We start from the raw sequence: 12409 nt of genomic DNA, 5'->3' as shown, positions 1-12409 counted from the left end.
CCTCTGCTGAAGCCAGTACACGTCCAGACCCGTTTGCGGTTCGCTAGAGAGCATTTGGATGATCCAGAAGAGGAATGGGAGAATGTGTTATGGTCAGATGAAACCAAAATAGAACTTTTTTGTAAAACACAGGTTCATGTGTTTGGAAGAGAAAGAATACTGATTTTCATCCGAAGAACACCATACCCACTGTGTAGCATGGGGGTGGAAACATCATGCTTTGAGGCTGTTTTTCTGCAAAGGGACCAGGATGACTGATCTGTGTAAAGGAAAGAATGAATGGGGCCATGTATCGAGAGATTTTGAGTGAAAATCTCCTTCCATCAGCAAGGGTATTGAAGATGAGACGTGGCTGGGTCATTCAGCATGACAATGATCCCAAACACACAGCCAGGGCAACAAAGGAGTGGCTTCGTAAGAAGAATTTCAAGGTCCTGGTGTGGCCTAGCCAGTCTCCAGCTCTCAACCCCCTAGAAAATCTGTGGAGGGAGTTGAAAGTCCGTGTTGTCCAACGACAGCCCCAATACATCACTGCACTAGAGGAGATCTGCATGAAGAAATGGGCCAAAATACCAGCAACAGTGTGTGAAAAGCTTGTGAAGAGTTACAGAAAATGTTTGGCCTTCGTTATTGCCAACAAAGGGTACATAACAAAGTATTGAAATGAACTTTTGGTATTGACCAAATACTTATTTTCCACCATGATTTGCAAATAAATTCTTTAAAAATCAAACAATGTGATTTTCTGGGTTTTTTCCCCACATTCTGTCCCTCATGGTTGAGGTTTACCCATGATGACAATTACAGACCTCTTATATTTTCAAGTGGGAGAACTTGCACAATTAGTGGTTGACTAAATACTTATTTTCCCCACTGTATGTTTTGTTATACAACAGAAGAATTTTTTTTTTTTTTTAATGGATGGGCCATGTTTTAAAAACCTCGTAGATGACATCACCAAAACACAGAAATAGAACAAATCAGTGCAGCGCAGTGGCTCCGCCCAGGGTGTACAATTTTTGACGAGGGTAACTACATTGGCACGACACCGGCGGGCGTACGTGGAGGACGATCTTGGCGAAAAGTATAGGTGTCCTAAGCAGCCTGATTTAGAATCCCCACAAAAAAACTAGTTTTCAACTTATTATTATATTCTATAAATATTCTTGTCAGTTAATTTTATTGCTGACAATGCATTTCAGGGTCATCAACATGTTGTGCCCCCCTGCCCCAAAAGTCAGACTCTGCCTATGTTGCCTGCCATTGTCAACAAAAGACATCAAAATGACTTAAACTGGGAGGACTAGCTTTGAATGCTTATGTTTTAGTGCCATTTACGGCTCGAGATGTCTAATCCATTTGGACTGTGAGAGAAGAATTAACAAGAGAGTGACCCGAAAATGCAGCAAAATTGATAAAAATTGAGCGAAAATATACAGGAAGCGACCCAATGGGAGAGTGAAGCCTCCCCACGCAATGTCTCCAAAAATTGCATGTTGTATTTCCCATTTGTTTTTCTCCTCCACGCACTGCCTCGACACTGTCAAAAGAATTTCGCTCCTCAAGGACGGACAAAAAGCTCATCCCGAATTCTGCCGGCTGTGCAGTCATGCGAAAAAGTGCGGGCTTGCGGGAAGGAAACCTCGGCGTGACCTCCAATGCAACACGGCATCTTCTTCTCCTTCGTCGCACTCCGCACGGCCCAAAACGTTTCGCCTGAGAAAATGGCCGACATGCGGGAATTAAAGCGGACAGGAACAACCCAAGCGCGAAATCGCATTATTTAGACTTCAAACGTGAGCACTGTTAGCTTTTTAAAGACGAAAAATGAACTGTTTTTACATTAAACACGCAGTAACTTTGACACATTACCACTTACAACATGCAAACAAAGGAAACACATCAACAACTTTCCTATTGTTCTGACGGGTTTGAAGTTTTTTCAGACATAAACATTGGCTGCCATTGACGGCGATGGACGTCTAATCCATGTTGACTGGGAGAGGCGAATGTTCATTCCCCTTTGAGTGATTCTGGGTCACTTCCTGTACTTTTTGGGACATTCGTGGGTCACTTCCTGTTAATTTTGGGGCAATTTGAGGACTTTTTTGGAGGGGGGGGGGGGGGGGGTGTAATGACCACAAATTGTTCAGTGCCGTCAATGACAGCTAATGAGTACCCAATAGCAACGGAAACCAAAAGTGTCACATGGCTTTTCAACTTTTTTTGTGATTTTTCAATTGTTTTCTGATTTTAATGCTGTTTTTTTTGTGTTTTTGTCATAATTTTTTTTATTTTTTGCAGTTTTTCACATTTTGGGCATTTTTTTCCCCCAAAGTTTGCCACTTTTTCAGTTTTTCTTGTGCTTTCCTAACATTTGTACATTGATTCTTGGATATTTCCGGGCAGTTTTTCCCTCATTGGAAATGAATGCGAATGTTTTTGTCAAATTTTTGTGGAACCGTACATTTTTGGCAAAAATTGTCCTCAAATTTTGCGCGCTTTGATTTCCTGAAATTTTTGTTTTTCTTTTTCCCATTGGAAATGAATAGGGTTGGAAATGAATGCGGATGTTTTTGTCAAATTTGGGTGAAACTGTACACTTTTGTCAAAAACTGTCATCAAATTTTGTGCACCTTGATTTCCTGAAATGTGTCAATTTTGTGAATTTGATGAAAATATGGAACAAAATACATTATTTAATTGGAAAATTTCAAGGTACTTTCAACGGCGTACCGCACGCAACACGTCACTTTTTCTAATTAAAATTCATAACGTTAGCTAAGTATAACAGCGATAACTGTTGCTAGGCGGGTCAAGCTCGCGTTTGTCCCTAATGCTAAATACATGTAACTAGTGTACGAACGAGATGTTTAATGAGCTAAACCTACCAATTCTATCTGAAAATATCCCTTGTGCCAAATTCACTGGTTAATATATGGAAGAACATACAAATGTTCAGTTAAAGAGATGGCTTGAGTGTCGAGAACTGAAAAACCCAGGAAAAAGAGCCGACCTGATCGAACTGTAGCTTTTTTTTAACGACACCTTTTTCTTGTGTGCATTCCCTTACGCCACTGGCATTCTCCTGTTTCAACAATCTATCCTTTACCACCATATGCCCTGTATTTTTTATATATTATATCCTCTGGTCGTCTTATGTCTCTGACCGTTCTTGGGTGTAATTTATATTGCTATTTTTGTGTAGCGATCGCAAATGCTACTCAGTGACAGCCAACGGACACTTTTAATTTTTTCATTAATTAAAAATCTTAATTCTATTAATTTATGTACACTTCCCCTTTACTAAAGTTTTTTCTTTACAACAGAAAAGGTAACAACAGTAGCTGTCAGATACCACTTAAATTTTTTTCAGGTCATTCATTGTCTGACAGAAGCAGCACGGCAAAATGCCACGCTAAAAAATAAGGCCTACAAGCATGACTGAACGGGCCCTCGCAGTTTGACGCCACGCAAACTCGGACAGCACGCAGGTCAGGGTGGTGACAGATCGTCCCCCTCTAATAATTTCATGAGAACATAACATGCACGAAAGTCGCCTCTTTTTGGGGGGATTAGAAATACATTCACACACCTAAAAGAAAAAAAACCCTAAAGAAGAGGGTCCTACAAAAAAGGATGCGCTACTGAGCTGTGCGGCCACGCCCTCAATCAAAACCAAAATGAATCTTCTAATTGGGCCAATTCGGCCAAGTGTGTAAAATTCCGTGGCTCTATAAGCTGCCTAAGTTCCTGAATAAACATACTTCCTTTTAATAGCGAATAAAGGGTCGTCAAGGCAACAGACAGAGACATGTAGACATGGGCCTTAAAATGTATTACAAAAGGTCTTTAAACTACAATGACCAATCTAAAAATAAAAACTGGACGTGTATAGGTAAAATGAGTGACTTTCTGTTGCCACTAGTTGGCACTGTAGTGTTGATGAAAATGACCCCTACAGGACCCTTCAGGGTACGACTCTCGCCAAGCACAGGTAGTTTGGCGAAGATATATTGTATGTCTGCCAAGTTATGACCAAAATTTGTGGCGAGACAAAATGGCGATGGTCATATTCACTTTCCCGTTTGACCTGGAGCCTGTCTAGTAAAAAAGGGCGTTTCCTGTTCTCAGCAGGGGGCACCAGGCCTAACGGGGAATATTTCATTGCAGTTGTGTCGAGACTGAGATACCTCACATACCTGTCAGATAGGAAAAAGATTGAACTTTGGATCAAGGAGTTATTAGTCATTTACTCAATTTGGCGTTCTGCCAAAAAAAATGGACAAATTTTGAACCCCGCCCAGGTCAGGCCCATGGATAAAAACTCACCATTTTGAAACTTGAGATCTCATATGTCTCATGAACAGTCTTACCAATTTTGAGGAGGATCCAACTAACTCCATAGGCAACCGATAACGCGCAGAGTTTAACCAATGAACTTCCTGCTGAAACAAGCAGCACCATACAAAGTTTAACTGATTACACATGTAAAAGATCTAACTGGTGAAAAGGTGTCCTCTTCATTGGTTGGAAAGCAAACCTGCACCCACTTGGCCCTTTCTGGAATTGGTTTGACACCTGTGCCCTAGGCTGTAAATCGATAAAAATTTCACATTCGATCCAAAATACCCGATTTCTTATTGGGTTTGGAAAATGAGTGCAAGAAAGTTTTTGGAGCAGTTTTGCTGAACTCCCCAAATTTCATCGCTCTACGTTGAAAAAATCTAATAGGAGAGGCCTTTTTGAAAATTTCAAGGGGGCCCCACTGAGCCATTTTGTTACATTTTTTTCACAACGTTGCAAAATTATCGAAATTTACGCAAAGCAGCATGTACTGTATGTCCAAATTTTGATGGGTTTTCCAGTATGTTCAGGCCTCCAAATTGGCCATTTTCATTTGCCCTGAAAAAAGAATTATAATTATCCTTTGCATTACAATAGGACTTGGTGCTCGGGCCCTAAATATCAAAATGGCTTACCTCTTCGGACCATGGTCCCCAACAAAATGTTTACTGCATATGAAGGTGAATGGCTTCACCTTGCTGGCATTAAACTGGTCTTTTGGACGTCCCTGCAAGTTGATCCAGTGTTCACATTTTTTCCTCTGAGTTTTTGGTTTCAGGAAACATATGAAGAAAACATCCTTCATGTGTCGTAATGTCTAGAGTCGTTTCTACAAGTTCCATAGCAGCAGTGTTCACTCAACATGTTCTTTTTTGAAAGATTACCAGCAGAAAACAAGCAGTACTAACATGGGTTGTATGCAAGGGCGCTTCTATGTTGACCCACTTCCGGTTAACGATGGTGACGTCACGCAGCCTTGTGGTCTAAAAATAGCATTCGTGCGGTAACCTATTGGAAATGAATTGGGATATTTTTGTCGCTAAACCCGCCCCTCCTAGTCAACAGGGATTGGACGCTTAGTGCCATCACTGGCAGCCAATGAGTGCCCTATAGCAACGAAAACTAAAAGAGTTACATGGTTTCTCCATTTTTTGTGAGTTTTTAAAAAAAAAAAAATTTCTTGTTTTGGTGGGTTTTTGTGTGGATAATGGCATTTTTTTCAAGGTCAGTTTTTTGCACTTTTTTCATTGATTTTTTTTTTGCCTTTTAGCAATTTTTTTGCACTTTTTAAGCTTTTTTTTTGCATCCATTTCAGGGTATTTTAGGTATTTTTGCCCCCTATTGGAAATGATAGTGAGGCTTTTGTCACAAAACCACTGCCTCCCAGTCAACGTGGATTGGACATCTAGAAAAAACCAAGTGTTACATAGTTTTGCATTTTTTTGTGAATGTTTGAATTTTTTTTCTGGTTTTAGTGAGGGGTTTTGTGGCTGTTGGCTTTTCTCCGCTTAGATTATTTTCATTTTTTTCAACTTTTGTGCACCTTGATTTCCTAAAATGTGTCAATTATGTGAGTTTGATGAAAAGTAGAATGAGATACATTATGAAATTGGGAAATTTCAAGTTTTTTACCATTAGAAATAAATTGCAATATTTTTGTCGCAAAACCCGCCCTTCCCAGTCATTGGGATTGGACTTCTAGAGCCGTCAATGGCAGCTAATGAGTGCCCTATGGTGACGAAAAATAAGTGTTACATGGTTTCTCAGTTTTTTTGAGTTTTGATTCATTTCTGCTTTCGGTGGGGTTTTTTGTGGATGTTGGCATTTTTTTCCCAGTTCAGTGGGGGGGGGGTGTCTTTTTTTTTTTGCACATGTTCATAGTTTTTTGTGCTTTTTTGAGCTTTTTTTTTACATTGATTTTAGGGTGTTTTGGGTCATTTTTCCCCCATAGGAAATGAATAGGGATGTTTTTGTCAAATTTTAGGGGAACTGAGACAAAAACTAAAAGTGTTAAAAAGGTTTATCAATTTTTTTGTGAGTTTTTGGTGTTTTGTGTGGAGTTTTTTTTTTCTGGTTTTAGTAGGCTTTGTGGATGTTGGCATTTTTTCCAGTTCAGTGGGGGGGTTCAGTTATTTGCATTTTTTCCATAGTTTTTTTGTGCTTTTTAGGCTTTTTTGCATTGAATTTAGGGTATTATGGGTACTATTTTCCTCCATTGCAAATGAATACGGACGTTTATGTCAAAATCTGGTGAAAGTGTATAGTTTTGGCAAGAACTCATTAACTTTTGTGCACCATCATTTCCTAAAATGTGTAAATTATGTAAATTTGATGAAACTGTATAAGGAGATACACTATGAAATTGGAAAATTTCAAGGTTTCTACAATTGAAAATGACTTGGGATGCTTTTGTCGCAAAACCCGCCCCTCCCAGTCAATGTGGATTGGACGTCTAGTGCCGTCGATGGCAGCCAATGAGTGCCCTAAGTGCTCATTGGTTTTTCCTATTTGTGTGATTTTTTTTTCTGGTTTTGGGGGTATTTATTGGGTGGGATTTGTGTTTTTTGCAGTTTTGCCAATCCCCGCAGTTTGGAGTTTTTTGCCCTTTCAGTCCAAATAGTTTGGACGTCTATTGCCATCAATGGCAGCCAATGACTTCATTTTCAATCCCAATCCAGGTTCAAACCATCAAGTCGTCACATTGTAGTTAATGACGTTGATCGAGGATTGTTACTTTTTCACAAAGAATAGTTTGTTTGTGTTTGTTTTTAAGATAAAGATCTGTATTAATTTTTTGTTCTTCATATTCTTTTGAGAAAAAATTACAAATTTTCATGAAATTTTTCACGTTGTATTTTTAACAGATTCTGCTAATTATTTTATCAATCATATTTCTGGATGGATTGGACCTTATTGATGTCAATGGCAATGAAATCATTCAAAGAGCTGCTCATTTTTAGCAGTGACAAAACGAGACTGGTGCCTTTTGACTGAATGAGGTCATGTGACTGAATGAGGTTAAACCGGACGAGGTCTGACAGGTTGCTGGTGAGTCATGCGTCAGTAAAAATAATCAGGCTGACTTCCTGTACGAGTTGCTTTAACGCGTGAATGCAAGTATACAAATGACGCACCTGCTGCCGTGATACAAAACACCTGCGCGTTGTCGAATATGGGGTACACACAATAATTTTTTTGCTGAGGTAAAAGCCTTCAACAACAAATATTTGAATAAAAATTTAAAACATGGAGACACATAAATGACCCAAAAAATGAAAAAATTACTGCGCCTGAGTGAACCACTTGCAGTAGTTTTGAGATTCTTCTTTATTCAAGGCTGTACTACTGAATTTAATGCCACCTAGTGGCCAGGTTTGCACACAAAAAAGAATTAACAGTTTAATGCACAAATTGTCATTTTAAAAAAATCCCATTGATCTTTTTATTACGTTCATATTGGGCAGTGGTTTAAAAAAAATCCCATTGATATTTTTATCATATTCATACAGGGCAGTGGTCTCATAAGAGTGGCTACGGGGCCAATGGCAGCCAATATTTTGCGGCCAATTCACAGCAGAAGCTTGTTTTTCTGTTAATTAGTTTTTTGTAGAATATCCAAGAATGATTACCTGACCACTGTATCGATAATCGTTAATCGCTATATCGTCAGATCATCGTTATTGTGAGCTTTGTACCGCAAATTGTATCGTATCGTGGGGTACCAAGAGGTTCCCACTCTTATATAAAACGATCGCTTCCACACACATCCAAGCGGTCTATTTCATTCAGGAGCATAAAACACCGCGTGAAATATGAAATAAACATGCTTTTGGTGTCATACGCACTTTAAGGCAAACACTACCGCTTTTGTCCAACCGTGTCGCTAAAATCGACCAAAACTGCAAAGTTCCCTAGTGTTCCTTTAAATAGTTATCAGTAAAAAACAATACAAATTTTAAAAAGCCATCAGTAATAATATCAATAATTCTAAATAAAATTGAATCAATTGAAAAGAAATTGTAATAATTGAAAAAGACAAATACAAATAAGTGTGGTTTGTGTGTATTTTGCTCTGTGAATTGTATTTGTTTAGTGACCTCACATAGCTTAACCCTTTGGCTAAATATGGCACCCAGTGGAAATGGATTGGACATCTATTGCCATCAGTAGTCGTTGTCAATATCAATTTCCCTTTTTCTGACTAACTACCACAACATACAGTGGGGCAAATAAGTATTTAGTCAACCACTAATTGTGCAAGTTCTCCCACTTGAAAATATTAGAGGCCTGTAATTGTCAACATGGGTAGACCTCAACCATGAGAGGCAGAATGTGAACAACAACAACAACAACAACAAAAAAAACAGAAATCACATTATTTGATTTTTAAAGAATTTATTTGCAAATCATGGTGGACAATAAGTATTTGGTCAATACCAAAAGTTCATCTCATTACTTTATTATGTACCCTTTGTTGGCAATAACGGAGGCCAAACGTTTTCTGTAACTCTTCAAACGCTTTTCACACACTGTTGCTGGTATTATGGCCCATTCCTCCATGCAGATCCCTTCTATAGCAGTGATGTTTTGGGGCTGTTGTTGGGCAACACGGACTTTCAACTCCCTCCACAGATTTTCTATGGGGTTGAGATCTGGAGACTGGCTAGGCCACTCCAGGACCTTTGTTGCCCTTGCTGTGTGTTTGGGATCACTGTCTGCCCTGGCTGTGTGTTTGGGATCATTTTCATGCTAAAAGACCCAGCCACGTCTCATCTTCAATGCCCTTGCTGATGGAAGATTTTCACTCAAAATCTCTCCATACATGGCCCCACTCATTCTTTCCTTTACACAGATCAGTCGTCCTGGTCCCTTTGCAGAAAAACAGCCCCAAAGCATGATGTTTCCACCCCCATGCTTAACAGTGGGCATGGTGTTCTTCCGATGCAATTCAGCATTCTTTCTCCTCCAAACACGAGAAACTGTGTTTCTACCAAAAATTTCTGTTTTGGTTTCATCCGACCATAACACATTCTCCCAGTCCTCTTCTGGATCATCCAAATGCTCTCTAGTGAACCGCAGACGGGCCTGGGCGTATACTTTCTTCAACAGGGGTGCACGTCTGGCAGTGCAAGATTTGAGTCCCTGGCGGCACATTGTGTTACTGATAGTAGCCTTTGTTACTGTGGTCCCAGCTCTCTGTAGGTCATTCACTAGGTCCCCCCGTGTGGTTCTGGGATTTTTGCTCACCGTTCTTGTTATCATTTTGACGCCACGGGGTGAGATATTGCATGGAGCCCCAGATCGAGGGAGATTATCAATGGTCTTGTATGTCTTCCATTTTCTAATAATTGTTCACACAGTTGATTTCTTTACACCAAGCGATTTACCTATTACAGATTCAGTCTTCCCAGCCTGGTGCAGGTCTATAATTTTGTCTCTGGTGTCCTTCGACAGCTCTTTGGTCTTAGCCATAGTGGAGTTTGGACTGTGACTGAGTGAGTTGTGGACAGGTGTCATTTATACCGATAATGTGTTAAAACAGGTGCCATTAATACAGGTAACGAGTGGAGCCTTGTTAGACCTCGTTAGAAGAAGTTAGACCTTTTTGACAGACAGAAATCTTGTTTGTAGGTGACCAAATACTTATTTTCCTCTCTAATTTGGAAATAAATTATTTAAAAACCAAACAATGTGATTTTCTGTTTTCTTTTTCTCCCCATTCTTTCTCTCATGGTTGAGGTTTACCCATGTTAACAATTACAGGCCTCTCTAATCTTTTCAAGTAGGAGAACCTGCACAATTGGTGGTTGACTAAATACTTATTTGCCCCACTGTATACTCCGTGACCTAAACTAGCAGTGAATGAGTTAAGACAATAACCACTATCCCTAAAAGGCTTCATCGTAAGATCTGGAGTTTTGCCGCGATCCCTCCCAGTTCAAATGCATTGGACATCTTTCTCAGTCAATAGCAGAAATGAGTTAGGCATGATCTAAAAAAGCACCCTTTCTGACCTTGTTGACTTGCGCCCTCAGGATTCGTCCATGGAAGACTTTAGCGATAGCGACAGCGACAGCAACTTCCCCCTGATGATCCCTCAGGACTACCTGGGCCTGGCCTTCTTCTCCATGCTCTGCTGCTTCTGGCCCCTCGGCATCGCCGCCTTCTACCTCTCGCAGAAGGTAAATCACACGCACGCACGCCTTTACACCCACTTGACAAAATTCAACTTGGCACTGCGGTTAGCAGCGATAGACTAACAACAGATTCAGTGTTTTTAAATGTGGGGATTACAAAGATTTGCGGGATTAAGTTAAAAGCAATGGATCAAACGAACTCATCTGAATTTAACATTTAAATAGACGTAAAGAAAGAAGGGTTTTAATGCTTTAATTGGGGATTTTTGTTTCAGTGTTTAGTTCTCAGAACCCCGGGGATCCGCAAAGTAATTAGCCTCAAAACGTTAGAAGGTTGTCCAATGTCCTGTATTTTTGTACCCGAGTTTTTAGCCCGGGTCTCCTAATTTTGAGTACCAGAAACAAAACGACACACATCAAAAAGTAAAGTATTTCTGTACTTCAGACACTATCACTATCTATGCTATCTTACTGCGACAGCTAGGGTTGTCAAGTCCCTGAAAGAAAGAAAAAAAAAAAAAGACACCTCATTGATAGAGCCAGCCAGCCAGATAACCGTTAGGCCTGAACAATATTGGAAAAAACTATTGCTGCGATTTTTTTGGGGTTGGCGATATATTGCGATATTATATTGCGATGTTAAAAAAAACAACTTTTTTTTGTAAAGAAATTTTCACTTGATGACTTGTTCAGATCATCAAAATCATGCGAAAATAAGGAAAAAAAATTTTCATTTTAAATATTTAATACGTTAAAGTTTTTAAGTATATATCGAGTAGAACATAATAATATTTAATCAGACAATGATTTAAATAAAAGAAATATGTGAATGTAAAGTAAAATAAATTAAGGGTCATTCTGGGGCCCCTATGGTCCTGAGGCCCGGGACAACATACCCGGTTGCGCCCCCCCGTTGACGGGCTTGCATGTAGTCCCCAAGTTCCGTTCCTACACTGACGACCTAACCCGAATTTCCGTTTAAATCGGAATTAACCCTTGAAGTACCCCTACATTTCAAAATAACAATCCAAAAAGTAAAAAAATATTGTATTGAGTTTAAAGTTGATACAAATCACTTTTGATACCCGAAAAAGGGTCATCAGCGTATCTTTTGTGAGTATTGAGGTCCTCATTAGTCATTCCCATTCACACTCGCAAAACCACTGGGTTGGATTGCTCCAATTAGCATCTTCTGTGTGTGCAGAGCAGGGCTGCCTTGGCTTTGTCGGACAGTGGACCTCTCAGACAGACAATCGGGCGGACAACCTTTTTATGTGCAAGGGACGGTTTGGTGACATATGACACTTCGCCTTTCCCGGGGGGCTAGGTGTTGGAGGTTGTTGCCGAAGCATTTTCTCCTTCTGCGCCTTCTTTGCGCCCACATGAAAGTGAGCCAATTCCTTTGCAAGACCCACCAAGAAGTCCACCCGCCTCTCTTGCCTTCCGATGCATGCCTGATACAACACATATGGATTCAGTGCTGCCATATCAATCATATTGTAGAACACTGCGACTGGCCATCTCCGTGATTTGCAAATATTCAAGATGCGAATTGCAGCTATCCAGAGAGAAACCCACCCCTTCACACCTAGGCTGCTTGATTGCTTGTTTGAGCGGTCCATTGTGTGACAAAGCTAAGTAGTCAGTTTGGTATCGGGATCATTTGACGCCTTTCTGGTATTTCTTTATAGCCCAAAAAACCTCGGGACTTCCAGTGTTAATGCTAATGAAAGTGTCATAACTATGATTGTCTAAAGACAGTTATCCACCACTGTCAAAGTGTTACCAAATACCATAATTAGCAATTAATGAAACAACTGGAACAGTAACTGAAGAAATTAGTATATAACACGAATTATGATTGTTATTTACATCTGTAGCGCTGCAATGCATGGCAAGTGGCATGTTGGACGACAACAATGTTG

The 12409-nt window shown here is 39.9% G+C and overlaps 1 protein-coding gene across 1 annotated transcript in view; it reads left to right on the top strand.

The window, feature by feature from the left end:
* Positions 1-12409, top strand: part of LOC130917683 (synapse differentiation-inducing gene protein 1-like) — a 42753-nt gene that overhangs the window by 26445 nt on the left and 3899 nt on the right. Inside the window, exon 4 of the mRNA XM_057839322.1 lies at positions 10383-10529. Within this exon, the coding sequence (XP_057695305.1) occupies positions 10383-10529 (147 nt within the window). The remainder of the gene's footprint in view (positions 1-10382; positions 10530-12409) is intronic.

The sequence above is a fragment of the Corythoichthys intestinalis genome, chromosome 6, assembly GCF_030265065.1.
Source record: "Corythoichthys intestinalis isolate RoL2023-P3 chromosome 6, ASM3026506v1, whole genome shotgun sequence".
NCBI lineage: Eukaryota > Metazoa > Chordata > Actinopteri > Syngnathiformes > Syngnathidae > Corythoichthys > Corythoichthys intestinalis.
The sequence above is the reverse complement of the archived record's forward strand: the minus strand, read 5'-3'. Positions and strand labels throughout refer to the sequence as shown.